At 36.9% G+C, this 27,556-nt stretch overlaps 5 protein-coding genes across 8 annotated transcripts; 3 read left to right on the top strand and 2 right to left on the bottom strand.

The window, feature by feature from the left end:
- Positions 1-1,274: 1,274 nt before the first annotated feature.
- Positions 1,275-4,563, bottom strand: LOC122279786 (2-Cys peroxiredoxin BAS1, chloroplastic). The gene is made up of 7 exons (XM_043090615.1): positions 4,215-4,563; positions 3,920-3,994; positions 3,623-3,704; positions 3,446-3,525; positions 2,971-3,096; positions 1,715-1,828; positions 1,275-1,572 (listed from the first exon to the last, which is right to left on the bottom strand). The coding sequence occupies exons 1-7, from the start codon at positions 4,428-4,430 to the stop codon at positions 1,456-1,458; spliced, it is 810 nt and encodes a 269-aa protein (XP_042946549.1). The 5' UTR covers positions 4,431-4,563; the 3' UTR covers positions 1,275-1,455.
- A 955-nt stretch (positions 4,564-5,518) lies between these two features.
- LOC122280018 (transcription termination factor MTEF1, chloroplastic-like) lies at positions 5,519-8,488 on the top strand. Its single transcript, XM_043090961.1, has 2 exons — positions 5,519-6,568; positions 7,980-8,488. Exons 1-2 carry the CDS (start codon positions 5,600-5,602, stop codon positions 8,001-8,003), a joined length of 993 nt encoding a protein of 330 aa, XP_042946895.1. The 5' UTR covers positions 5,519-5,599; the 3' UTR covers positions 8,004-8,488.
- Positions 8,489-9,667: 1,179 nt separating this feature from the next.
- On the top strand, positions 9,668-13,620 carry LOC122278518 (transcription factor E2FA-like). 2 transcript variants are annotated; one of them, XM_043088698.1, is made up of 14 exons: positions 9,671-10,116; positions 10,637-10,829; positions 11,052-11,099; positions 11,219-11,304; positions 11,385-11,473; positions 11,584-11,638; positions 11,907-11,959; positions 12,045-12,095; positions 12,189-12,237; positions 12,323-12,388; positions 12,495-12,571; positions 12,764-12,959; positions 13,108-13,174; positions 13,270-13,620. In XM_043088698.1, exons 1-14 carry the CDS (start codon positions 9,916-9,918, stop codon positions 13,401-13,403), a joined length of 1,365 nt encoding a protein of 454 aa, XP_042944632.1. In that variant the 5' UTR covers positions 9,671-9,915; the 3' UTR covers positions 13,404-13,620. The 2 variants fall into 2 exon arrangements, with proteins under 2 accessions (XP_042944633.1, XP_042944632.1); XM_043088699.1 differs by lacking the exon at positions 11,052-11,099 and having other exon boundaries at positions 9,668-10,116.
- Positions 13,621-16,733: 3,113 nt separating this feature from the next.
- Positions 16,734-19,362, bottom strand: LOC122280065 (putative HVA22-like protein g). Of its 3 annotated transcripts, none has more exons than XM_043091013.1 (7): positions 19,240-19,362; positions 18,832-18,904; positions 18,581-18,679; positions 18,093-18,149; positions 17,958-18,021; positions 17,615-17,827; positions 16,734-17,184 (listed from the first exon to the last, which is right to left on the bottom strand). In XM_043091013.1, exons 2-7 carry the CDS (start codon positions 18,861-18,863, stop codon positions 16,885-16,887), a joined length of 765 nt encoding a protein of 254 aa, XP_042946947.1. In that variant the 5' UTR covers positions 18,864-18,904; positions 19,240-19,362; the 3' UTR covers positions 16,734-16,884. The 3 variants fall into 3 exon arrangements, with proteins under 3 accessions (XP_042946947.1, XP_042946950.1, XP_042946948.1); XM_043091016.1 differs by lacking the exon at positions 19,240-19,362 and adding an exon at positions 19,026-19,176; XM_043091014.1 differs by lacking the exon at positions 19,240-19,362 and adding an exon at positions 19,009-19,172.
- A 2,878-nt stretch (positions 19,363-22,240) lies between these two features.
- LOC122278874 (transcription repressor OFP6-like) lies at positions 22,241-23,145 on the top strand. Its single transcript, XM_043089086.1, has one exon. The coding sequence runs from the start codon at positions 22,241-22,243 to the stop codon at positions 22,895-22,897; it is 657 nt and encodes a 218-aa protein (XP_042945020.1). The 3' UTR covers positions 22,898-23,145.
- The last annotated feature ends 4,411 nt before the right edge of the window (positions 23,146-27,556 follow it).

Genomic DNA, 27,556 nt, shown 5'->3' with positions numbered 1-27,556 from the left:
TCATTTATTTGGAAATATGGGATCTCGTGATCTGCATTTTACCATTTAATATAAGATCTTCTACCAAAAGAACCTTAAAGAAATTCGGGACCTCCCTGTAATCTTTGACTAACAAAATGAGATCCTTTCCAATTGTCTGGTTGAATTGAATTATCCAATTTATTATTATTTTATTAAAAAAATAAACAATTAATACAACCAAAGCAACAGCTTAATTTCCATGTCATACCTATGCAAATGGTGGGTTGTGCGGCATTTTTGCAGGAATTAAAGGAGAAGTGTTAAATTTCTTAATAAGTTTAGGGTATGCTAGAGATGTTGAAAAAAAAGTTATTTATTTTCATTGATTCTCAGATGCAGCTTTCTATGACAATGCTGCTGGGAGGGGGCCCCGATGCTTCCTATGCTGTCACATTCCTTTATTTTATCTAGGCTTATACATTACTCGAACCTATGCTGGCAATTTAAAAGATTTTTAAATTTCCCTCTCAATCAGTAGATAGAAGCAAGAGATCCTTCAACACGTGAGTTTTAAGCTATTCTCATGTTAGCAGTTCTACCATTCGATGATTTTTCGTTCGCACCCATGAAAAATGCTTTAAACAATTTTCGAAGAGGACAGTTGGAAAAGGGACGAATCAGATACAATCTTAGCCGCACGTGTACCTCAAAAGTTTTGAGGACTGTCGTCCAACTGTTTCTCATCTTCTATATCCACCTCCTAGATTTCCCGAGAGAAAGCAGAGCCGCATGCTATTTACCATAAAGAGCAGGACATGTCGTTTAGCTTTATACAGAATCCTATTATTGCCAAAATGGACCTTTGAAACTAGTCTTCACGAAAAGGTGCATCTAACCAAGCACGTCGAGCTTTTCCTCAAAAGGTAGATTTTTATAAATAAAAAAAAAAAAAATCATAAAGATATTGACTGACTTGAGGTAACGTATTAAATTACTAATATTTTTTTTTTAACCTTCTACTTTAGACCGTATGATTCAATTTATGAGAATGTAACAAGCACCAAGTTGAAATCACGACAACATCATAGGCTGAGGTTTACATATCAATTTCCCACTCCTAAAACTCCTCTAAACGTTCTATTAGCATAATCACCTTGATTGAACCAATTGAACAAGACATACCAATATACAGCAAGATCAGATTTGCTTCTCTCAGCTGTAATCCCGGTCTGCTGGCTAAAACTGGCACCCATGTTTCGTTGCTTGAAGCAATTCCGATCCAACTGAATCTGAATCACGATTCGAACACATGATAATAGAGTACTTTGCTACATCAATATATTCCGAAAAACAGGTTCAAGTCCCAAATTTATTCGTGCAATCAACCGCTCAAAATTCACGAGAAGTTATTAGATATTACACAAATACAAAACTCCTTTACTCCTCCCGAATTTAAATAAACGCGCAACTGGGGTCATAAATGGTAGCTCCACTCTATATTGCCGAGAAGTACTCCTTGCTGAGCTTGGGGTCTGGCTTCATGGACTTCTCTCCTGGCTTCCATCCAGCTGGGCACACTTCATCGGGGTTCTCCTGCACATACTGCAACGCCTGCGGGACATAAAACAACAATGACCAATTCAGCAGTCAACAAATAAAAATAAGAACGTAACTCTGTTCTAATAATAGAAACATGAAACGTCGTAAAGAATTTTTCACTCAGTCGTTGTCTTGCCCTTGAGAATATAATTACCTGGAGTGTTCTCTTTGTCTCATCAACACTCCTACCTATGGCAAGATTGTTAATGGTGGAGTGTTGTATAACTCCTTCCTTGTCAATGATGAAAAGTCCCCTCAATGCTATCCCCTAAAAGATTGAAAGAAAACTTCTAAGACAGAAAATATGTGCAAATTATAGTGGAAAAAAAGCTGTAGCTAATGGAGAAAAACTGGAAAAAGTAAGAAAAGCATCTATCCCGGCATTTTAGAAGCATTTATATTATGCCATCCATTCTGCATTGCTTATTCTCCATTCTATTTAGAGAGCACAATATTTTTAACAAAATCCAACTTAACTGAAAAGTCAACAGCTTTCACCATTTGCTTCACAAAACAAGTAACTTTCTATTTTAAAAACAATTTAGAAAACAGTAAAAGCACCGAGGAATGGGAACACAAGAGAAAAGTTAAAATACAGACCCACCCACAGTTTAGACCTGACTCTTTATTATCCAATCTTGCACTACTCAATTAAAGATCAAATCTCCACTCATGATATCAGACCAAATGCATACAATATACACACAATGAAACACAAGCTTTTGAAACAAAAACATATAATCTATGCAACATCTAGCAGAAATAGTTGGAAACTTCTACTCTGAGATGTGTGTATACATATGTGAGTCGAAGAATAATAAAACCACAAAAGGTAATATGTAGTAACATATTAGAAGCCATTCCAAAGATCAAGCCTGTAATATTTGCCTTGTGCCAAGTTTCCTGATAAAAGTCCCAACGTCATCAATTTTTAGCATACCTAGATAACTCCAAGTCACTGCAAGGAGTTGGCAGAGACTGCCACACGATCTGACATTTTTAACTAGATCATACCACTTCACAATTTTCAAGATTAGTTTTTGAAACACCATAAAAACCCAGTTTGGCCTTCTAATTGACAACATGTAGCGGACCATCGCACATTATTATTCAACATGCTACATACGGCAATAGCATAATCTGACTGGTATCACATGCACACTACAGAACCTATCTGTGTTCTTATCAACTTAACATTGAGGTTTGATTTATACAACGGAAAAAAAAAAAAAAAAAAAAAAAAAAAAAAAAAAAAAAAAAAAAAAAAAAAACATGGTTCTTTAAAATGAGATTCTAGCCATTGTATACTCCCTGTGTACTAGGGCCTTGCCTTTTTACGTGGATCAATTAAAATTTTTTTTAACTACCAAAAAAAAAAAAAGATTCTAGCCATAAAAAATTATCTCCTACCTGATCTGGGATTAGCACACCATAGGACTTGGAGATTGATTTGGTGACATCAGAAATCAGGGGATATTTCAGATCACCAAGCCCGCCTGACTTTCTGTCTGTTTGGACCCATGCAAGGTGAGAGAACTACACCAAGGATAACATAAATACCATTAAACAATTTCCAATTCAGGGCATAGCAGTAATGTACTTCTACTAACAACGGGCACACTTTGTCCCGACACAAAAGAAAATGAAATAGCACACATCAGTTCTCTCAAAGCTTAGAATGATCAGCTGATACACGACTATGATACTACAGTACATAAATTGAAGGTGCTGATCCTGCAGAAAACTCCATATAAATAAGATTTTGAGCTAAAAATAAACTATAGGCCCATTTTATTGAATTTAAACAAATTTTTAAAGTGGAAAAATGAGAGGGTAGCTGACCATGGGCTTTAAAGCCTTCAATTAAATGGAGGGAATGGCTTACCACACTGTCAATTGAGACACCCAATATTTCCGTGTTTAGCTTCTCAAATTCTGCATGGCGGTCACTGAAAGCAGTGATCTCTGCAAATGAGGAAGAATAAAACAGAGAATAAGGGAAAAGTTTAGCATCCACTAATACATAAACGTTCAATTAAGATTATTTCAGTATCAAACGAACCTGTAGGACAAACAAATGTGAAGTCCAATGGGTAGAAAAATAGAATGACATATTTCTTTCCAATATATTCGGAGAGTTTAACCTGAAAGGAAGATGATTTGGTTATATGGAAATGTGCACAAATCTCCAACTTAGAAAGAGCATGAAAATTGGATTTGGGTCCATAAATATATGTCATTACATAAGATTCTACCCAAGTGCTTTGGATAATTATCCAAACACTTAAGGACCCAATATAATTGCAAGAAAAAACCACAAGCACTGCTGCGATTTTCAACATCATGCTTTATAAGCTACCTTGATGAATTCTTGATCAAAAACAGCCTCCGCCTCGAAATCTGGTGCTATATTTCCAACCAATGGAAGGTCGGTCTGTGCAAAGAGAAATAGTGTAAGACATATATAAGAATTGAAAACAGATAAAGATAAAATAAAATTGATCTCCCCTAGAATATTGCCATTGGAGCTAACAATACGACGATGAAAAGCAACAATGCCGACGGCTAAAAAAAATAAAAACTCAGCGTTTAACATCCCCTTGAGAACCGAATATTCAAGAACCGGGAACATATAATAGGATAGAAACACTTACGGAAGCCCTGACGACGAAGCTCCGTCGAGAACGGGAGCAGCGAGTGAGCGAAACGGAGCGAGGGGCATGGGATTGGAGGGGTTTACGGAGGCCGATGAAGGACTTGGGGATGCTTAGGGATTGAGAGAAGGAATTGGAGATGGGAGAGGCGGAATTGATGGAGAAAGCCCGAGGGTTTGAGGAGAAGAGAGTGGTGGAGGCAGCAGAGCAGGCCATTTTCAGGGACAGGGGACAAGAATAGAGAACCTCACTCGCTCACTCTGTATCTGGCTCTGGCTTGGGTAAGCCTTTGGTGGAGGAAAAAAGTGCGTGAGAGGATAAAGGAGACGGGTGTAGGTTTGGTGGGAATTGAAATCGGCTCCCTGCATTCTGGGTGAAATACCAAAAGAATCCTGGGACTTGGGACTTGGGAGGTAATTCGACTCTTTGAGCTTACAAATTACAGGTTGATAAATGATTTAGCTGTAAATTTTTTTATAAAATCAAGTTTTAAACTATCTTATATTGTAAAATTATTTATATTATAAAATAAGTTTAATATATCACATAAATACTGTTATTTTATAAATTTTAAAATTTAAATCTTATAAATTAAATCATGCCATATAAATAATATGTGATGTAAATATTTTCAAATAACACCATTTTTTATAATGTTTTTTAATTGTGAACATCAATTAAAGCTAATGCTTTTTTCAAAGGAGAGGTAATCCTATAGCCATACAGTTATTTTCATCATAGCCCAAAAAGCCAGTTGTCGACATCGATGACAATAATAGCGACACATGAAAAAAAAAGATGTTTTGGTCTAAATTTGAAAGTTAAAAAATAGTAAAGACAGTAAAATAAAACATAAAACATTTGCTAATATATGTATCACGAGTCGATCTTGTTCTTATACCCTTGCAAGTAATTTAGGCCTCGTTTAGTAACGTATTGTAGATGAGATGTAAGAAATATTTTATTAAAAGTTGAATAAAATATTATTTTAATATAATTTTTTAATATTAATTTTATTTTAAAAATTAAAAAAATTAAATTATTTATTATATTTTATGTAAAAATTTTAAAAAAAATTATAATAATTATATAAGTTGAGATAGGGATGATTTTTAAATAAGGACAATTTTGTAACATGCAGCGTTAAGGGGGCCGCGTGACTAATAACCAAGCCCGTTCTAATAATTAACAGGGTCCGATCCGTGGTCTTTTGGGCCTTTGTCTTTCCCTTATTCCCGACTCTCTCTCTATTGGATTTCAGAATCCAGATTGCACACTCTGGACTTTCCCGTCTACACTCTCACTTACACGTAATAATCTTCTAAAATCGTGTTACTCAGAATCCTTTAAGCCCTTATCCTCTGCTCCCATGTAGTGCCCAGACAATGCACCAACAAACCATCCATTTCCTCTTCACCACCTCCAATTCCTCCTTCACTTCCTCTTCTTTCCATCCGAAATCCGGTTTCCATTCTCCCCACTGTGAATTTGCTTCACTTTCTCGCCCAAGAAACGTTCACTTCCCAATTTTTTCTCTCAATGCAACTCTCTGTCTTCCGCTTAAACTCCCTCATACTTCGGAAGTTCCGACCATATCGCCCCCCATTCGCCCAGTTCCCCATCAACCCAACCTTCGCCGTTCCCAGTTCAGAGAGAAAATGCTCTACCTCGAGTCCATTGGCCTTGATTTTGTCTCCCTCATCAACCACAACCCTCCGATCGTCTCTGCCTCACTCTCCGACATCAAATCTACGGTTGATTACATGACTTCATTGGGCTTCACAGCCATCGAGTTCCGCAGAATCGCCGGCATGTGTCCCGAAATCATTACCTCCCGAGTCTCCGACATCGTCCCCGTCTTCACCTTCCTCCTACGCGAGGTCTGCGTCAACGGTTCGGACCTGAAGCGCGTCATCAACCGACGGCCCCGGTTGCTCGCCTGCAGCGTCAAGCAACGTCTCCGCCCCACCCTATACTTTCTCCAAAGTATCGGCATCTCCGAGGCAAACAAGCACACGTATTTGCTTTCCACTAGTGTCGAAGAAAAGCTTATACCCAGAATCGAGTACTTCGAAAATATCGGGTTTTCACACCGAGACGCGGTATCGATGTTTCGGAGATTCCCACAGCTGTTTAATTACAGTGTCGAAGGCAATTTCGAGCCGAAATTCAATTACTTTGTGGTGGAAATGGGGAGGGATTTGAGGGAGCTGAAAGAGTTTCCGCATTACTTTTCGTTTAGCTTAGAGAATAGGATCAAGCCTAGGCACCAATGTTGTGTAGAGAAAGGTGTGTGCTTTCCTCTCCCTGTATTGTTAAAGATGAGTGAGGCGCAATTCCGTGATCGAGTGGAGGTATGTCATTATTCTTCCTTACCGTTGAGAACTTCTCCTTTGTGGTGTACAAATTATGATATTCATTTTGAATGTATAGAATAAAATTGGATTTAATTTGTCTTTGGCATGTTTCCATTGGCGAATGTTGTTTGCGAAATGTGTATTCTGTCGTACAATTTATATGCTCTTACTCTCACACCATCGCGGGTATAGCCCTTTGTTAAACCATGGCCTTTGATACGAGTCGTGGGGTTATAAACACCTTGATATAACATGTTGGACCACCACTTTAATCTAAAATCTCAATCTTAAAAGTTTGAGCAGTACTTGATTGATGTCGATACTTTATCCCATGTGAACCTTCAAAGATTTAGGGCCCTTGAATCAATTAGGACTGAAATTGTTGGAAACACGGTTGTTACTTCAGGAGACTCATACAATTAGTATGGAAACGTGGGGTGTGTGAGTGTTTCTCAAGTTTTTGAAAAATTAACTGTGAATTTGGCTGAAGTGTTTCTGTTATGAGTAATGCTACTCATCATCCTCACATCATCCCATTATGTGGTATTAGATGATTGAAGACTATTTATTATATTTTACTTATGAATCAATCATCTAATGCCACATTATGGGATGTTGAGAAGATGATAAAAATGATAATGAATAGATTTTTTCTTCTTTTATATGTGTGTGTGTGTGTGTGTGTGTGTGTGTATAAATTGGCTGAAGTGTCGAAATGTAATTGAATTATACGATGGACCTTATGGATTGCCTGTGGTATTGGAGGTTTAAGGTAACTGTATGTTACATCAATCCCACGGAGTGAATTTGTGGGTACTTGGAAACGTACATAACTTTTATGTTCTTGAAAACATCATATTACATTACAAAATTTCTGAATTTTTGGATTTTTTACTTTTTCCCTAGTTGAAAACTTTTATAATATGATGCCTTTGATTATGTTTTAACAAGGTAGAAAATATTGCTATCCGTGGGATATAAAAATATCATCAGCATTTGTCATCCATGCATAAGAACTTTCATCTATGCTAGGTTATTTAGGAGTGAGACACTGATCTGAGCTGATTCTTCGATAAAAAAATATATGTTGATTTTGAGTTTATAAAATCTGTAATTTGGGCATATTTTATTCTCGTGCACATTTGAACAGCGCAGGCACTACTATCTGTAATGAAACTAAGATTCATAACCTAAACCTTTAATGAATAAGTTTGAGGTTAGGCAGATTAAATTGGTGATGAAAGTTTTTTGGTTTGAGATCATCCAATAGAATCGGAACAATTCAGAAATTTAGCTTATTTGTATTTTTTCAAGTTTACCTGGACAGGAATAAACACCCTTTCGAGTTACAGGTTTGGTGCATAGTAGGTTTATTTACTTTCTCCATTTCACTTAATGTTATTTGTAGGTTCTTCTCTCATCAATAGGTTAATTTGGAGGAATTTCTGATTCAAGCCTTGAAGAACAGTAGTTGGTAGCATTTTAGTGGAGCGATTATCAGTGTTGTTCTCTCTGCTTCCTGTTATCATTTACTAGAAGGCTAATGCCGAGGGCCTTCATTTTTCATGCAAAAATGTTGTTCTTCCTGTCTTCAAGATTTAGTACATCTCCTCTCCACCAGGCGGAGGGCGGTTTTATGTTGCGAGCTGAATAAGTTTTTGTGAATTTACATGATAATATTTTCTGCTTTGCATTTAATGTTTGTGAGAAACAGATGGAGTTTACTATAAGCATAAGATTCAATCTCAAACCGGTGTATGAGAAAGGTGGTTCACCAAAATTAGTGAGCATTCCCTATAGTAAGTGATAATTGCTTGAATCCTTGATCGAGCACCTTATCCATGTGATAAAGCTCTAAAACTACTGTATTATACGCTTTCAAGATCATTTAAAAAAAAAACAACTCTTAACCATTTATTTTCATTCCGTATTTGTGCTTTTTAATCTGTGACGGTTGATTCTAGAACTTGTTTCCCTCGTAAAATGAACCGTGCGTTTTATAGTATGGTAGGAACGACGGTCGTTTTCTCCTATGTTTTCAAGATAAACGCATCAAGTGATGTTGTGATATAAAAGTGATCCAATATTTCTAATGCGATGACATTGTCTTTTTTTTCCTGTTTATGTTTTGTTTTGTTTTTTTTTTAGTTTTTAAATCTTTTTCGAAGGGAGGCACTAAGTTTTATATTGTATTAACACTAAAGTTGTCAAATCGTGTTAATAGATCGTATTTGTGTGATGTCAAAACATATATATTATACTATATAGGTCAACCATAACCCGACCCATTAAGTTTATCGTGTCAAAATCTCAAACCCTAACACGACTCATTAATATAACGGGTTGTGTTGTGTCAACATGTTTTGACCCATTAATAAATCATATAAAATATGTTAAAATGACACAATACGACTCGTTTCAAACTGTTTATATAAATTGGTTGATAGACTCGAAATTATCCCATTTAATCTGATTAAATTTATCATAATTTTATATAAAATGTTAAAATCACAATATCTATAAAAATTATAAAACTAATTACAAATCTAAAATTACAATCCAAATAATAAAAATATCAAAATTAAAATTTTAACAATTTTACTTTTAGATATATGAGTATAATTGTAATTTTAACTTTCTTAACGTGTTATAACGGGTTGACTAGTTATTAATCTAAGCAATCGTGTTTTAACGGGTCAATTCATTTTGACCTAAATCTATTATTATCGTGTCATATTTGTGTTGGGTTAATAAGTTGTATAATGCAGTGCCACCCTTAATTTACACCAATGTGTTTATGGGCATAAATCATGCCGCCCTATTCCACCGCCGGTCAAAACCACACTCATATTTGTTAATGTTAAAGTCAATCCACAGAATTAGAATTTAGAAACACATGGTTTTGGAGATTTGGAAGGTGGTTTGTTCCTTGCAACTGAGCTGACACTGTGCCTTTTTCATTATTAGCAAAACTAGCATTATTTTTCTTACCAACTAATCCTATTTAAGACAATTAAAATTGGAATATAATATTTTGAATTTCCCATTTTTCTTGTAGCCTAGAGACTACAGAGGGCTCCAGAAAAATAGTACCCAAATTTGATGGGGTCAAATACACAATACCGTTAAGCGTAAAGGGCAGAAGTACAAATATTTACATTTTTCCGCTGCGGTTCCCTCCACGTCTATGTGAAACTAAATTCCCTCCCTTCCCTCGTCTTTTGCTCTTTCGCTCACATCCTCCCCGATTCCCTCATAGCCCACGAGTTCTTCTTCCAATTACCAAATACCTATTGCAGATCCTCCACGCTAGAGGAAGTCAGTGTTCGATCACTCGGCCATCCATGTCCGGCGGTGCTCGACCTCCCAACCTCCCGGCACCACCACTTACCGGCTCGATCCACTTCCCAACCCCGCCTCCGAAGCGGAACTTTGCGGCACTCGCATCGACGAAGCCACCTTTCTTCCTTCCCGATGACTACCACTGCTTCTCCTCGTCCGTCGATTCTCATAGACCCGCCGAAGCTATAGTCGTTAGATCGCCCGTAAGTTAATGATCGTTATTTCTCTTTTGATCTCATTTTGAGTTCAGGCACGCGCTTCGTTTGGCCTGTAACGTAACTAATCGGTGATTTGTGGATAATCTTAACGAGATTGATGGTGACATTCTTTGTGTTATGTTTGCTTTGATGGAATACTGATAATTGGAATGATAACTTTTTTGGTGCTAAACTTTTATTGCTCGCAATTGCTTTGCTTCCTGTGACATAAAGAATTGCTGAATTTGTTATTTTAGTTGATTCTATGCTTTCAGGATTTAATAGAAATTCACATGATCGGAAGGACTTGCAGTTTTTTCATTGTAGTTGCATTATTGAGCCTCCTTATTGGAATTCAACTGCAATATGTATCTCTATTATTCATGCCCTCGTAAAATCAAGCCACCAACCCTATACATATTAAGTAGTATCATCCACTAAAAGATACATACAATTGGTGTTGTGGTTGACTAGTCCTTCAGGGTATCAATGATATAATTTCATGAACCTGCTGGTAACTTTTCAGCAATTAAAGCGGAATAGTGGAACAGATGAGAACGAGGTTCAGTCTGCCAAATGGGCTACCAGTCCTGGATATACTTGTGTAGTTAACAGTATTCTCAACACACCTGTTTCCATTAAAGAAGGGAGGATGGACAACAGGCCAAAATCGTCAAAGGGCAGCAGGTCTGGGCTTCAAACGCCTGTGTCAAATGCTGGTGAGACAACCCCCCACCCCCGCCCGCCCGTGGTTGATTTAGACTGTCTGATATCAGCTTTGATGAGTACTTGTTCTTTGAAACAAACTATGTTGGTTGTAGTATTGTATAGGTTAAATTTGCTTCTCCCTTCCTAAATGGACTTGGACATAAGAGTCTGTACTCTCCCCAGCATTGTCAGGAAAAAAACTCCTTAACAAGAGAGTTTGTACATTCATGCAGGTCCTTCTCCTCTTACTCCAGGCAGCTGTCGTTACGACAGTTCCCTAGGTAATGCTGAAAGTGTTGGCATCTAAATGAGTTTTTCATATGCAATAAGGATAGTGCTATATAAAAAGCTATCATACACACTAAGACTCTAAGAGTGACAAAGTTCGATAACTTTACAGGATTGTTGACAAAAAGGTTCATCAATTTGCTCAAGCAAGCAGAGGATGGTATTCTTGACTTAAACAAAGCAGCAGGAACTTTGGAGGTTATTGTTTAGCCATCTTTAGTATATGTATTATTTATACTAAAGAGTAAAGACCAATGTGAGATTTTCTAATGATACAGGTGCAGAAGAGGCGAATATATGACATCACAAATGTATTGGAAGGCACTGGTATCATTGAAAAGAAGCTCAAGAACAGAATACATTGGAAGTAATGCTTGATACTTGTGTTATTGAAATATCATATGTTGCTTTGTTTTTTATTAGCTTTGATTTGATTTTCTACTTGGCATTTGAAAAATCGGCTGAATGAATGATTAGGGGACTTGCTGCATTAAGGCCAGGGGTGGTGGAAGATGACGCCTCTGTATTACAGGTAATTGTTTTTGCTATCACAGGTCCGAATATATCCCTGTTCTTTTGTTATGAATTGTATATGTCCATATGGTATTTGGTAATTGGATCCAGAAACTCTGATGTCCTGTCAGTGACAGCCGGTAAATATGGAATGACAAACATGACATGGAAAAAAGGACAAAGAGGAAGAAAATAAAAATGCAATTTACAGTTACCAAAAAATAAAAAGAAAGAAAGCACTTTATTTATCACTGAATATGAAAGTTCTTGTTGTTTTTTTCCTGCAGGCAGAACTTGAAAACCTTTTCATGCAAGAGCAAAGCTTAGATGATCAGATAAGGTTATATGGTTGATTCACTCATCAAACATTAAATGTTGGTATCTCAAAATTGTTAATTTAAGCTGATGCTTTCAAGCTGTTGCAGGCTAATGCAGGAAAGATTGAGGGATTTAAGTGAAGATGAAAACAACCAAAAGTAAAGTTTTTTCCTGCATTTTTTTCAGAGGAAAAAAACCTCACATGCTTTGTAAGCTCTGCACCCTGGTGACTGTTATATTCATCATATTAGGTGGCTTTTTGTAACCAAAGAAGATATTAAGGGCATACCCTGCTTGCAGGTCAGTTCATTGTATGTTATACTGTTAGGCTTCGCCTTCTACCTATGATCAATATTGTTTTAGCTTGTTGGGCTTTCTTTGGCAGAACGAAACCCTGTTAGCAATTAAAGCTCCACATGGAACGACACTGGAAGCCCCAGATCCAGATGAAGTAAGTCCAGATCCTACAAATTGAAGGAATTAAGTTTAATATTATTTACTTATAAAAAAAAGTTTAATAAGGATTTGATGCATGATGCTGCTTGTAAACACGTCAGGCTGTTGACTGTACACAGAGAAGATATAGGATTATTCTTAGAAGCACAGTGGGTCCTATTGATGTCTACCTTGTCAGGTATTATTGTCTTCTTTTTGATGCTGAAATACCTTGTAAGATTATGTCTTATATTTCCTTTGTATAACACTTTGAGATCCTTGCGTGTTGTGGTATTACTCTCTTCTTCTTCTTCTTCTTCTTCTTCTTTATTTTTTTTCGGATTCCTATCTTACTCCCCTCCCCCTTGAACTCTATTTGATTGTTTTTTAGCCAATTTGAGGAGAAGTTTGAGGAGATGAATGGTGCTGAGCCACCTGTGAGCTTCCCAGTGGCTTCCTGTTCAGTAGTCAACGCTGAGAGCACACTTGCACTTCAGGCACAACCCAACCATCATATGTGCTCTGATCTAAATGCTACACAGGATTTTGTTGGGGGCATGATGAAGATTGTTCCCTCAGATGTCGATGTATGTGTAGTTAGTCTTTTTGATTTATTTCTATAACTAATTATTGCCATTATATCATGGGTCCAACTAATTATTGCCATAATATCATGGGTTTATGGACACTTAGAGCCAACTCTGGTGAAGTATATGTATCATTTTGTTTTTGCAGAATGACGCAGATTACTGGCTTCTGTCAGATGCTGAAGTCAGCATAACAGATATCTGGAAAACAGATGGTATTCCACTATGAAGCACTTTTTCTCAGTTTTTTTCACCACGTGGTTTTATACCTTACTCTGGATGCTCAACTCCTTGACTCCAACAATGGCAGCTGTTGAATCGACTGGGATGGATGTGCTTCATGCTGACTTTGGAATAGCTGATGTCTGTGCTCCAATTCCAGAAACTCCACTATCTGGGATCACTGAAGTGCCATCTATGGCTGTTAATTCTACTCAGAGATGAATGAATATTGATTTGGGTAATGCATTGAATCAAGAAACTCATGTCTTTTAGCTAATGGTTTAAAGATGCCAAAGGGTTGCCAGGTGAATGAATGATGGAGAAGCTTTTGGAATGAAGCTAATGGTTGGTAGATGGGGTTGATTCTTATACTGTAAAGTTAGGGGGCCATGGTAGAATACATTAGTTTTCTATATAATATTAGATATTTTGATGATAATTTTTATTTATTTTTTATATTTTACAAATACACTATATATTAATTAATAATTTAATTTTTACTTAAAATTATTGTTTCCCAACTATTTTTTTCCTCAACTTAATTATCCAACAAACACATTTTGTCAACCATTCCACACCCAACAGTAATTGGGAATATTTGTAAAGTAAAATATTGTTTTAGAGATAAACAGTAGTTAGCCAAATTTGGAAAATTATTTGATTTTACCATAGCTCAAAAGTGGAGCATTAAAGTTTTGACTATTCCAATGCAAACCATTTTAGTAAAAGTTAGCCAAAATTTGACTAGACGTGGCATTTGTCTAGGCTAATCCTAGTGCTCGGATTGTGATATTTGACATTCCACTATGGTAATAGAAACTCATAAATTTTATTTCCCATTTATTTCAGTCATATTTACTAATAGTCACGCGTACTGAAATTTAGATTTGATTGCGAATGTGAACATTGAATATAACTCAAAAGATTAGGGGTTGCAAGTGTTTTGAAACATTCAGGCAAATTAAATATATGAAAGGGTTGAATGATTCGATGTTGGTTGTATTGTATCCGTTATTTCGGCGGTTAGCTATAGTCGTTTAGGCATTCTCCGGGGTGGGTGTATCCGTGTATGTACGTGTGGTAAGTGGAGCTCGGCAGCCTAGGAGGCCTTGTCTCATCTCTAACGTGGGCTAGAAGGGGACAGCACATGGGCCAGGACCGCGTTAATTTGCCATTGTTTGATGGATTTTTGGCCGTGTTAATTTAGCAGTTGGAGTCACATGTCATTTTCAGATGAACAATTTTGAGACTTGCACCATATTAGTAGCCGGGACATATCCATTCAAGTGGTTATCGGACGTTAAGGATACGATGATAGGACCCAAATACCTGTCATGTTGCCTTCTAGACAACAATTCTTTGCATCATAATTGTAATACAATACTAAAAGTTATCACCACCAATGAGGGGATAAAATAATTAAAAAAATATGAAGAAAATATACATTATTTAATCAAAAATTTATATTTAAAAATCAGTATGAAAGTCGCACATTTCACACTGACTCGATTGAAGTTCAATATTCATTTTTTAACAATTTAACAAAATTACTTGTCGTTACACAATATATATATATATATATTTTTTTTCCAAACAAAGGATGTTTTGCAGTGAGCATATGGCCCATTAGTGAAACTAGGGGTGGGCTGCGGGGCCCGCCCCCACCCCCGTCCGACCTGCCTCTGCATGGGCGGACGGGGTACCCTGCACCGCACATACCGGGACGGAGTCCCCCGCCCCGCATGAAATACACTAAGCGGGAGTGGGGGGCGGGTAGGGCTCAACCTCGCCCCGCTTTTCCCCCGCCCCGCATTTTATATTTATATTTATAAATATATATTTTTAACAGTAAGTCCCACATTGCTCGAGTAAGACTCTTGTATGGCCTTAGAGTTCTATATAAATGAGGCCTAGGGTGCCCATGACATATGCAATCTTGTGATGAACAACTCTCACTCTCTTGTGATTCTTGTGAACAAGTTTAACAAATTTAAAAATTAATAACATAATTTTTATGTTATTAGTATTTAAATTATTATATATATAAATTTTAATTTACGATTTAATTACATAATAATTTGAGTCTGAAAATAATAGTTTTAGACACAATTTTTTTTAAGCCCATTAAAATATGAGATTCTTGAAGTGGACGGGGGGCGGGGCGGATGGGGTGTTCGCCCTACCCCCTTGGCATTGGAGTGGAGGGCTCTGCCCCCGCCTCACGGGGCGGGAGCGGGGTGCAAGATGAAATATTTATCCCCTACATATGTGGGAGTGGAGTGCAGGGAAGGGGTGCACCTGCCCTGTATAATGCGGATAGCACCCGTAAGTGAAACGCCATTGAGGGGGAGAAAATAAAACAGAAAATGCATGATGCGGGTAGCACCCGTAAGTGAAACGCCATTGAGGGGGAGAAAATAAAACAGAAAAAGTAACAACACTGACGCAGGCATCATTTTTGTTTTTAGGCATGAAGTCAACAAGCAATGAATATAGAAAGGAAATGCAGGCAACCTAATATTCTTCTTTCGTTGTTGTAGTCAACTTCAAGACTTGGAAAGCTTATCCACGCAGGCCACAATTTTTATTTTCTTTTAAGCAGTTGCGTGTTGCATTTTTCTTCGACATTATATGTGGTGTGGTTTCCTTTGTATGGGGTTTTTTTTTTTTTTTTGGGATAAAAGTAAAACAATAATATCGAAAGTTTTATGGGCATTATACGGAATTTAAGAAAATACGGAAACGCCCGTGATATACGTCAATGTTCAAACGCGCAAATAGTTTAAGAAATGACAGGCTCAATAGTAGCGAAGAGCCACCGTCAGCCTCTGCCTTTCTACTGGAATCTGAAGCTTAAAATCTTTCTCCTCTCACCCTCTATGGAAGACTCCGCCGCGCTGAAACCAGTGCCACTGCCTCTCCGATCGTCGGTTCCAAGGCGCGGGAACTCGATCGCCACGCCAGTGGAGCTTCCCTTAAAGCTCTCTCTCCCCAACAGCACCGCGAAGCCGCCTCACTGCTCCAACAGCTTCCCGTACCAAAACGGCATCGCGCCGGTGCTGGACTTCGAGCTGTTGTCCTCCCTCAAGTCTTCTCTAGCCTACACCTCCTTGAAAGATCTGCTCCCATCCTCCGGCGCCGCCGTCGGGTCTCCCTCCTCAGCTTCTGCTGCCAACTCCAGCTACGAGATCTCAATCCGCAACCGTCTCGTGAAGCAGGCAGCCTGGGCCTACCTCCAGCCCATGTCCTCCTCCCCGGGCTCCTCCGGCTCACACTTCCTAAGCCGCCTCTGCCTCAGACTCTCCACCAGCGTCTCCGACTGCCTCGACTTCATCAAGAGCCATCTCGTTCCCGCCGCAATCCGACTTCTCGATCAGATACTCCGCGCCTTTGGCCTCCGGAAGAACAGATAGCAGAGGCCACGTTAACGGCAATCGCGCATCTTCACGTCGACCCCCCGATACCAATGGTTTGTATGTGTGTGAATGTTGATTTGACAGAATAGTTTCTTCTCTTTTCCTGTGAATTTGGTATCTTTTTTACACAATTTCGAACGAAAACCCCACAGGAACGGGGATATGTACATATATCACCGGAGGAGAAGAATTAAATGAATATTCAACTTCTCCGAAAAGAATTAAGGTATATATCATTCAGGAATCTGAGCTTCACCGACCAAAAACCTAAGGTATTTGTACAATTCTCAATTGTGTGTTTTGGAGCGCCTAAACTTTAGGAAAGCTTGGTGTGGCTTTGAGCTCGAGTGGTTTTCCGGGTCGGACGCGTCTTCAGCGTGCGAGTGCTCTGCTTGGTTGTCCGGATGAACTTCTACGACATTGGATTTGGTTCGCTCGACAATGACCCGGTTGATTGTGCCACCGGGCTGTGTCGACTCTGTCGGACTCGGAGGCCACTTCTTGATCTTGCCTGACCGACTGGCTTGCCTGTTGGGTGCACCATTTGGGTTAGGCTGGGAAGTTCCCGTACCATGACTCTCGGCCCTCTGCAAAGATTGGTCAAGAGCTTCAAAGTCGAAGTACTTTCTTTAATAGAAATGCTAGTTTAATTATCGAAGAAACACGTTATGTGGCCCAATGTTTACAATTTTTCGTAATTAAAAGCAAAACCTCACTGTTCCTGATATCACCAGTGCTAAATAACCAATCATTTTTTCCTAATCTTAAAACGTCCCGAAATGACCTAGTACTACATTTTGATTGGACGTGGCTGATAAGACAAACCATGTCGTGATGAGTTAGCTCCTGCTTTAATCTCTGGCAAGGTTAATAACCAATCATTTTCCAATTTCCATAATTCCTCTGCCTCAAATTGTTCAAAATTCAGAATATGTTCAAAATTTGAGGCTCTGGCGGAGACTATTGTAAGTAATGCATTCGATACCAATCCACGGGATCTAATGAGAGAAGATCTACCTCATTTCTAGTGTTGTTGAACCTTCCGGACTGACCAGTCAAGTACTGCAGCACCTGGAAGAATGCCGACTGCCCTAATTGCAAGCAGTTTTGCCAGTGGAAAATGGCCAAATCCCACGCTCGTATTCTCCACTCCAGCAATTTCCTGTCGATGTCTGTTTCGTACTTTGCTATATACGGCCGGAACAGGGTCTCATACACATAACCAGTTCCCTTAAATATGCAAAAGAACCAACATGGTAAGGTGAATAGCAGTATGAATTCCTTTTGAATTTATGCAAAATCCAACCCCCCCTTCCCCCAAAGTCCCATGAAAAATTCCTTCCAATCTAGTTAATTTTACCTTTGTCTTTGGATGCCATAGATAGATAACAAGTGCCAGCTTCATCTCACCATACAATGGAAACCTTCACAGAAGTTTGGCATATCAGTTCATTTACAAAGTTAAATAAAGACCGAGCATGAGACCTAGGCATACCATCTCATGAATATGTCCACGATCCTCTCAAGAACCGTAAGCATTGCCATAAGAATCCTGCCAAATAAATACTGACCAAGTTAGAGTACATTCATGTGCTACAATAACATTAATTAAGCATAGTAAATGAGAATCGATGAGCTGTGACATTACACAATGTCATAAAACAGTCGTGATGGAAAAACTCACATCATTCTTCAAAAGACCTAATGATAGCTAGCCCATAAATTGAAATTGATAATGCGAGCCTCCTGATGTCCAACTAAAAGACTAATTTCTCGCCTATAAATTATGAAAAAGGGCCTCGTTTTTCATGAATTCTTCCCCCATATAATTATAAAGTCCCTTTACTAGGACCCCCACCAAAACACCTTTGGGATTCCTGGTGATATATGAATATCTATACTATTCAAGCCCTATAACTTAGTCAACATGATGCTAAAACCATATTAGACAATAAAAATTGAATAAAAGAAAATGCATGTTACCAATATTGACACCAAAAACGGAGTTCTGCGATCTCCACCCTGTTCTTCTCCACGGTTTTGTAACACTCAAATGCAGGATATGCATACCCAAGAAGCAACCTGTCACGTCCCAGCGAAAAATAAAAAAAAAAAAAAGGAAGAAGAAGAAGAAGAAGGATAAAAACCCGTTCTAATTCTAAAAACCAATGAAAAGAAATCAATCAAAACAGGTTGGCTACGACCAAAAATGAATAAATATTGATGGAACATACAGAAGACATCTGTTTATGAAACCCCCCAACATTTTTATTCCCTACACGTCAAAACACCCGCCGCCAAAAGTTCCTGCAACACATGGAATCCAAGTTTCTTTAATTAGCAACTTTATCATGAAAAACCAATCCAATTGAAAACGAAAGATCCTTAAAGAACAAAAAAAAGAAGAATACGCATCAATGTTTTCAACCAAAACAAAGTTGTCGAGAACAAGGAAAACCACACAACAGGAGCTATTATCTGTGGTTAATGTCCATTTGACGGGATCAAAACACTCATTTCCAATGGAAAACTATCGGAAACAGTTTGAAACATTGAAAAAAACCCCATGATCAATAAGGTACCAATTGCATGCGCAGGATGTAGACATTCTTTCGAAAAAATGGAATTAACTTTATATGTACCTTTGGAAGAAGGGTATGTGATTCTTAGAAAGGGACGTGTCTTGTGGATGGAAAGCGAAATCGAGAGAAATTACTGGCAAGAAAGCTTGATTTAGAGGAAAAAGAAGAACCAAACTCACGCATATATATAGCTATGCAGTTATCAAAAGGCCGCAGGGAAATGGTGATTGGATTAAAGCCAAAAGATTAAAAAAATAATAATTATTATGGTATGCTTTCTTGCCTCGGACGCGTTCGCTTCTTTGTTGTTTTACACGCACGCAATTGCGTTGGGAGGGATTTCTCCGGATTCTTCAAAACGGATTTCACTAGTACTGACGGTTAGCGGTTACGTTGCGGAGGGTCGTTTCCGTCATGCTACGTGTTTTTGTGGGATTGGATGGTGGAACGTTATTTGTGATGAAAATAAATTTATTTTGAAAAAAGAATATTTTAATATAAATTAACTATAAGTAAATAATCAGTTTTCTTGTCTTGATAATTACAGTCAGATATTAATATTAATAATATTCTGATTTATGTCGTTAATATTAATAATAATAAAAAAGACTAATGATCTAACCAAAGAACGAGATCTAATATTTTACATAATATCTAACGATGGTGAAATTCCTATTTATGTTGCTTATACAGAGTTTTTTTTATGTATATCATGTATGCATGCAGGTTTATGATTGATCACTTGCGAACGTGACAGTTGAAACTATGTAACGGTTTAATTTGTTCCCTAGAACCTTTGCTGCTGCGCATGCAGCTTTGTTTAAAAAAAAAAACAGGGTACGCTCGACCATTGGCCATTGAAACTATATAGACAGTTGAAGCTGCATTAAACTCCTTACAAAAAAAATTTGGAATCATTGTTCGAATAATATGTCGGATCAATGAAAAACATGATCTTTCACTTAAACGACATGGTTAGAAGCTAGCTAGCTTCTTGTTCCTACAAAATTTAGGGTTAGTTTAGATAGTGAATTGAGATGAGATAAGATGAGTTGAGATAGTAATTTATGAATAATAGTAAGATATTTGAGATGAGATGAGTTAGAAATGATTTGCGTTAAAATATTTTATGTAATTTTGAGAAATGAGAGAGAGAAAAGTTGAATATAAAATAGATAGTAATTTATGAATAATAGTAAGATATTTGAGATGAGATGAGTTAGAAATGATTTGCGTTAAAATATTTTATGTAATTTTGAGAAATGAGAGAGAGAAAAGTTGAATATAAAATAGATAGTAATTTATGAATAATAGTAAGATATTTGAGATGAGATGAGTTAGAAATAATTTGCGTTAAAATATTTTATGTAATTTTGAGAAATGAGAGAGAGAAAAGTTGAATAAAAATATTTTATAGTTAAAATATTATTAAAATATAATTTTTGTTTTGATATTTGAAGAAGTTGAATTATTTTTTGTGTTTTGTTTGAAAGTTGAGAAAATTGTAATGATTAGATAAAAAAATTGAATATTTAAATAAAAAGTGTTTGTATTTATAATGTTTGGATATTGAGATAAAATGGGATGAGATCAGAGAGGTGGGGGCTTTCACTATCTAAACCAGACCTTAATTAGGCCTAGTTTGGTTACACAGTTCAAACCATCTTATCTCATCTCATATAATTATTACAACTGTTTCAAAATTTTATACAAAATATAATAAACAATTCAATTTTTTTAAATCTCAAAACAAAAATAATATTAAAAAATAATATTTTATTCAACTTTCAACTTTTATCTCATCTTATCTATGTAATCAAACAAAAAGTTTGTCATAATTATCAGATCAAAGTTATTTAATTTTATATTTATTATATATCTCATCTTTGTTGTATTGATCAACCACAAATTAGAATAGTAACTACCCTTAAAGTCTCCCCCCCTATTCTCTGATTTTCTTCATTTTCTTTTCTATTATATTATATTTTCTATTACCAAGTCATATGCAGACTTTTGATGACTGCTTGAATAAAAGCTAAACCTCTTTTATCATGTTAAGAATATAATACAAATAATTAAATTTATTTTTTCTATTAGTTTAAATTTTTATGAGTAATGGTTTCACATAATATCAATGCATAGAACCTGAGATTGAACCATAAATATTGTACACTCTACTTTATTTAATTAAATATTTTATGTGTTGGACATATTTATTGAGGTAGAGTGTTCAAATATAATACAAATAATATTTAAATCTATATTTTCTTATTAGTTTAATGTTTTGAGATAAGTGACGGTTTCGCACATTCTAAAAAGAGATATATTATATACAGTCACTTTTTACGTATTATTTATGCACTTCATTGATGTGATTTGTTAAATCAATTATTTATATAAAAAAAAGTAACGCAATCATCATATTAATGAAGTACATAAAAAGTATATAAAAATGACTGCGTATAAAATTTATGCCGTAAGAACTATACTAAATTATTGAAGAGACAAATTTATGCTGTCTCTATATAATGGACTTTTTAGAGTACATGCACAGAATATAATTTTGTAATCTAGCTAGCTAGCTTTGTTCATACATGCATGCTTGGTCCATTAAAAAAGGACCCGAAGTTCTGAACATTTGGGAAAAGGAGCATAATATTTATCTTTTTTCAATCCCTAAATCATTCTAATAACTGTACTCTTGCAGTATCCTAATTAGAGAAACTATGCAGATTCTTACGTTAACTGTACTCTTGCCGTATCCTAATTAGAGAAACTATGCAGATTCTTACGTCTGCTTAACTCACATGCATATATTGTACTTTTATCGTTCTATAACTACTTCTATATTTAATTAAGATAGACCCTCGTGAGTCTCTGAATCCGACACTAGTACGTGACTGCCAATCTAAGATACAAGTAAAACCTCTTTTACCTTTGTTTCTCACAAAAATGGGCGGTTATGATTGTGTGGTCGTTTAACTAAATGTAACAGACGAGTCAGAGTATCAAATAGGATACCTCATGAGCTCCCTCACATGCAGGATTTATAATCCATCAAATGCCCCATCCCCACACACTCGCCTCTTCAAGCACCCTTTGTAGAAGACTTCTCAGCTCTGTATCTCTCTCTCTCTCAGCAATGCCCACAACCAGAAGAAAGCTCCTCCTGAACACAGTTTCAGTCGACATAACCTGCAGCTGCAGAAAACTAAAGCTGTTCCACATATTCCATCCAAAACCAAGACCCAAAAAGCCTACATACCAAAGACACAATCACTATTCATCTTCTTCTTCAAGCTCAAGGGAAAAAGAGAACAGTACCACCACCACGACCACCACAACCACCGTCAACACCAACGGTACATTCTCTCCCTACACAGACTATTCGCAACATTCAGATACCGAGACCGAGATGAAGAGCTCACGAAGTGTCAGAGGCTTTGGCAGGATAGACGGTGAGAGTGTTGCAGTGGAGAAAGATTCCGCCGACCCGTATATGGATTTTCGGCACTCAATGCTCCAGATGATACTGGAGAATGAAATATACTCCAAGGACGATCTCCGTGAGCTTCTAAATTGTTTTCTGCAGCTTAATTCTCCGTACAACCATGGACTCATTGTTCAAGCTTTCACTGATATATGGAACGGGGTGTTTACTGTGACCTCTAGCTCTCCTAAGCTGCAGTATTTTGGGTACAAATCGCGTGAGTTCTAGATGATGCAAGTGCGTTAATGGCTCGTGCTTGTGGCTCTGGGTCAACTTCAGTCCTACGAATGAACCAAGCTTGTAATGTTGATGTATCATGTGCTGACAAAACTAAGATGGGAAGTGGGAAACAAATTTTAATTAATGGCAGAAATTGTAGCACTTTTTTAAAATTTATTTGCTAATCTTCTTGTCTTTTGTGGGCGTTTATGTTACGTGTATGATCTTCTGATATGGTAATCTGTTTGTTGATCTTATTTTGTTGGTGCTCTTAATGTCACATTGCATTATTATTATTTTTTTGGATCATATGTTGGACTAATTAGCATGCAGTACTGTACGGGAGCCTAATTCAATCGGGTCATTGGAATGGGGTTGGTCAAAATCTTCACTAGCTTTTGATTCAAGGGGTGGTTCGAGAAGATAGACATTGGGATTTGAAGTGTAATAATCACAATTAATATTGGTGTACGTGGTGTGGGACAGTTGTTGTAATGCACTTTTTGTTCTCTTTTTCACCCCTTGAGAGAACAGAAATTTTTGTGTCTGCTTGTCCATTTTCCAAGACTTGACACTTGACAGCATTAAAACCCACAAGTGCTCCTTTCATTGTTATTTTTTCCCCTGAAGCCCTTCATTGTTATACTTGCAAGTTGCAGCTGTATTCCACCAGTACATGGATTTTAACGTCTCTCTTTCTTTCTGGAGAAATCAATTTTCGAGAACTGAATGAAGGTTATGTCATTTTCATAGTCACGATCACGAGATGGGGCTAACAAGTCATCCAAATTTTAAGATGCTGTTTGCTTAGTACCGATGCAATTCTACACGGGCCACTTGAAAATCATATATATGGTTAAGGTGCTTTTTAGATGCTATACATATTGTTTTGTGCTTGCGAGTTTCTACATATTTGTAGAGCATTTAGAACGTATAGAAAGAGAACTTGAGATATTTCAAATAACATGTACAAAGTCTACTTCATTTACATGGATAGAATCAAAACAATGAATGATCATTGATCGATTGTGATTAATGCTGGCCAGCCAACGTAGAAATTGAATAAGTAAACCCAATCGGAGACTGCCTTTGACTGACCATCATAATTCATTTGTAGCTCTCTCTCTCTCTCTCTCTCTCTCTCTCTCTCTCTCTCTCTCTCTCTCTCTCTCTCTCTCTCTCTCTCACATTAACTATTTCATAAATGTAGTTGTCTTTTTCTCTTGTTTTTTATTTCAGGAAAGTTGTCTGATTCCTAATAATTCTGAATGTGGTCTCCAAGGTTAGTCATATATAGAACTGGGAAACTCCATGCTTGTGGAAACAGAGGGTCCCTTTCATTTAAAACAAGACGCAACCACAAGTACTCAGATGTGATAAAGATTGTGGCCAAATGCAATCGAGGCAGCAAGTAGGTCGACCAACTTGACCTCCATAAATCCTTGCATTGAGAGGCAAAATTTATTTTTCATACTTTCAACTTCTAGCGGCAAATTAATGCTTCTAACTTTAAAGGAAAATTAAAAAGGAAATTAATGCTTCTAACTTTGCAGAGTAGCAGGTGCAGAGATGCCCAGCTTGATAATCATTTTACTTGCAAACAGCTTGACGATATCAGCTGCTAGTAGTACTGTTGTGACGTTGTCAATGTATTAAATCGACATCTCAGTTTCAGAAGTAAAACACAATGATCACCGATATCTTATCTAATCCTTTGTTGCCTTTTCTCTCATGGTGGGGGACAACTTTCGTGTTGTGTAGGCCAGCCAAATAGATAACTAACATGATCTTGTTGTCTTAGATGAAAGCTTCTAAGTTGGTACTCAGGCTAAGCAGAAAAAAGAGCAAAGGAAGTACAAGAAGGACCAACAAAGTCAAAGTCAAGTTGAATATAATCAACTGGGTGCCAAACCTCATGATGAAGTAGATGTCACTGATTAGAACGTCCTAGTAATTCCAGCTTCCTTTGGGGCCAAACTCATTAGTTTTTAAAGGAAAAAAAGGCAAACAAAAGAGGAAATTATCAGAGAAACAAAAAAGTAGGGTTTATCTTTTAGAAGACAATGGTCACCCGTACTACTAGCATTGTTTGTTTGCTGGCAGCTTTCAGTTTTAGAAGTTCTGATAATGTTGTGTGAAATTTGGAGAGTAGTTAAATTTAGTGAATCGAAATTTTCAGACATGAGGACCCGGGGTTCTCTTTCTAGAGAAAGCATAACATTTTGATCTGAAGTAGCAGATGTAAGACTTAAAAGGAAAAAATTAAAGAGGCAGTAACAAACACATGGCATTAGAAGGAGGGAAGCAAAATGCGAAGTAAATCAGACAAGTCATCTCTCCACGAAGAGATCGAAACACCATCCCTCAATCTTGTCCCTCAATAGGATGCCTCCTCACTCTTCAGTATCCCCCATGACCTTAAAGAAGACACGTTTGCTTTTTGTGACATTAATAGGTGTTAAGCTACTTTAAGGCTGGGTTCCAATTACCCAATAATCTTTGCAACGCAAGAACTTAGCAAAATTGTGTTAGATCGTCTTCGTCTAGCTCACTGCTAAACAAAGAACATCCTGCTCTGCACTTGTATTTATGTTCTCTTGAAGAGTTTGCTTGAAAGAATCTCGAATATACATTTCTAACCTCACGTTGTTAACAAGTGATAGTCACAATTTTTTTTAATTCAATATTCTTTCATACCTAAGATTTATAATTTTTTTAATTTTTTATAAATATATATAAATTTATCTTAATATTTAAATATATTTAAATTTATTTTATGTGAATCTCATAAAATTTAATCTACTATCTCAACTCATTATTATTTATAAAATAATTAATTCATCTAAAATTAACTCGCTATTCAAATTGGACCTAAAAGCGTTTAGTAGAAAGTCAACGTACGCGGAAGCAACTGTGAGCAAATGGGCCTCTCTTTTTTGTTCAGCACTCAAAGTTGGGGAGCATGGGCTACATTCTCATGGGCTTTTTGAACTTCATGGACTACAACATCCAGTCTGAAGCATCCCACCAAAAACTATGGCAAATGTTTCTCTCTTTCAACTAAATATATATATGATCTTGTTCTTGTTCAATGTAACACTTTTTACGGGGAGACGAGGCTATTAATGAGGGAGTGCCCATTGGTCCCAAAAACAAGAGGGAATCGTGGGATGGGCGTATTGACCTATGCGAAGGACATCTAATGCATGCAGGGCCACGAAAAAAGCTATACTGTTTGGTCATTTTCATTTTCTCGTAGAAATCTAATTTTTCTAGGAAGACGCGTACCCATCTCATTGTTGGGTCATTATCTCACTAATTACCACGCTAACTTTAAATGTTACCAACACAATATGTACTTTTATTACTACTATTATTATTTTGGGATGAGGAAATATTTTCTGGCCTCGATTTCGTACAAACTTCAATTTTGACAAGTTAAGGCCTGCAGAGTGTTTGTTTGTTTGTCCGGAAAACAAAAAAGAAAAGATCAAATGTAGCTCATTCTATTGTAAACGAAGTGAACTGAAAATCACTACAAGAAAAATGAACTTTTACGACTAATTAATAGTAACGAAAACAGTATTTGCAACCAAAATACTTTTTTTGTTGCTATTAATTGATCGTAAAAGTCTATTTTTCTTATAGTGAATGATGCATGGAGCAGAACACTACTGATAGTTACTATATCCTCAAGTATCATGACCGTTGTTTGTATTGACTTCCACTTAGCTAGCGTCCCTCCCCCAAGGGATAAGTGAAATGCATTTCGATCTAATTGATCTACAGTTACGTACTTTTGGAGGCCAAAAATGGAGATTTAAATTCGCACTAAAAAATCTGCATGAACCATTAAGCAAATCTCTCTGCATCTTTTACAGTAATTAAGGTAGAGTTTGATTAAAAAAACTGAAGTGCATATGGCCCAACATTTAGAAGCTTCGATTGCCGCTATGACAAGAATCTGGGCTCAGAGATTCATGAAGAGGCCAGCATCTAGGTTAAGCCGAAGCAAAGTCTCGAAGGTGGAGCTAGCTTAGACAATTACTTTGTTCTTTTATCATATGTTATATGGAAATTAGTGCATGCAGTCTGACGCAACCGTGGATTGATTTTTCATAATATGCAGCTTAGCTGGCTAGCTACTAACCTAGTTTTGTTTTTATTTTTCTGGGCACTATTGACCTCTTGGTTGACTTCTAAAGTTGCATGATACCCTTTATCGACCCAGCCAGAGTCAGGACCAACAGATCAACAAGATGGACCTTAATATTATAGACAACTCAATTACTTTTCGAAATAGTGGGGCTCTATATGCATGCGGACACTCACGTATATATATTTTTGTTACTGTTTACTATATATATACACTGTTTATTACGTCAATAGTACTGCATTAATGCACAGTCATATGTAATGAATAGTAACGATCGAGAATGCCATGCCATGAGGAGTCCCTTTTTGGCAGGTAATTAAATCTGTCCCTTTTTTTTTAGTATTTTTCTTTTGAAAAACGCTTCTAAACGGTTGAACTGGTGTTGGGCATTTAACAATCCCCAATCTTTTTTTTTTTGAGAAAAACAATCCCCAATCAAAATATGACATGTAGAAAGTTTTATATTATACATATTAAAATTAGTCTCATATATCTGATTATATCAGGAAAAG

Source organism: Carya illinoinensis, chromosome 10 (assembly GCF_018687715.1).
Source record: "Carya illinoinensis cultivar Pawnee chromosome 10, C.illinoinensisPawnee_v1, whole genome shotgun sequence".
Lineage (NCBI taxonomy): Eukaryota > Viridiplantae > Streptophyta > Magnoliopsida > Fagales > Juglandaceae > Carya > Carya illinoinensis.
Note: the sequence above shows the minus strand (reverse complement) of the source record. Positions and strands in the feature narration are given on the sequence as shown.

Coding starts and splice junctions, on each gene's coding strand:
- LOC122279786 (XM_043090615.1), bottom strand. CDS start 4,430: ATGGCCTGCTCTGCTGCCTCCACCACTCTCTTCTCCTCAAACCCTCGG. Junction 3,097..3,445: donor GTGTCTCAATTGACAGTGTG/GTAAGCCATTCC, acceptor TCCTTGGTGTAG/TTCTCTCACCTTGCATGGGT. Junction 1,573..1,714: donor AGACAAAGAGAACACTCCAG/GTAATTATATTC, acceptor TATGTCCCGCAG/GCGTTGCAGTATGTGCAGGA.
- LOC122280018 (XM_043090961.1), top strand. CDS start 5,600: ATGCACCAACAAACCATCCATTTCCTCTTCACCACCTCCAATTCCTCC. Junction 6,569..7,979: donor AATTCCGTGATCGAGTGGAG/GTATGTCATTAT, acceptor TGTTATTTGTAG/GTTCTTCTCTCATCAATAGG.
- LOC122278518 (XM_043088698.1), top strand. CDS start 9,916: ATGTCCGGCGGTGCTCGACCTCCCAACCTCCCGGCACCACCACTTACC. Junction 12,096..12,188: donor GAAGATGAAAACAACCAAAA/GTAAAGTTTTTT, acceptor TCATCATATTAG/GTGGCTTTTTGTAACCAAAG. Junction 12,389..12,494: donor AAGCCCCAGATCCAGATGAA/GTAAGTCCAGAT, acceptor TAAACACGTCAG/GCTGTTGACTGTACACAGAG.
- LOC122280065 (XM_043091013.1), bottom strand. CDS start 18,863: ATGTTGGGGGGTTTCATAAACAGATGTCTTCT. Junction 18,022..18,092: donor GTGGACATATTCATGAGATG/GTATGCCTAGGT, acceptor ACTTCTGTGAAG/GTTTCCATTGTATGGTGAGA. Junction 17,828..17,957: donor TATGGCATCCAAAGACAAAG/GTAAAATTAACT, acceptor TGCATATTTAAG/GGAACTGGTTATGTGTATGA.
- LOC122278874 (XM_043089086.1), top strand. CDS start 22,241: ATGCCCCATCCCCACACACTCGCCTCTTCAAGCACCCTTTGTAGAAGA.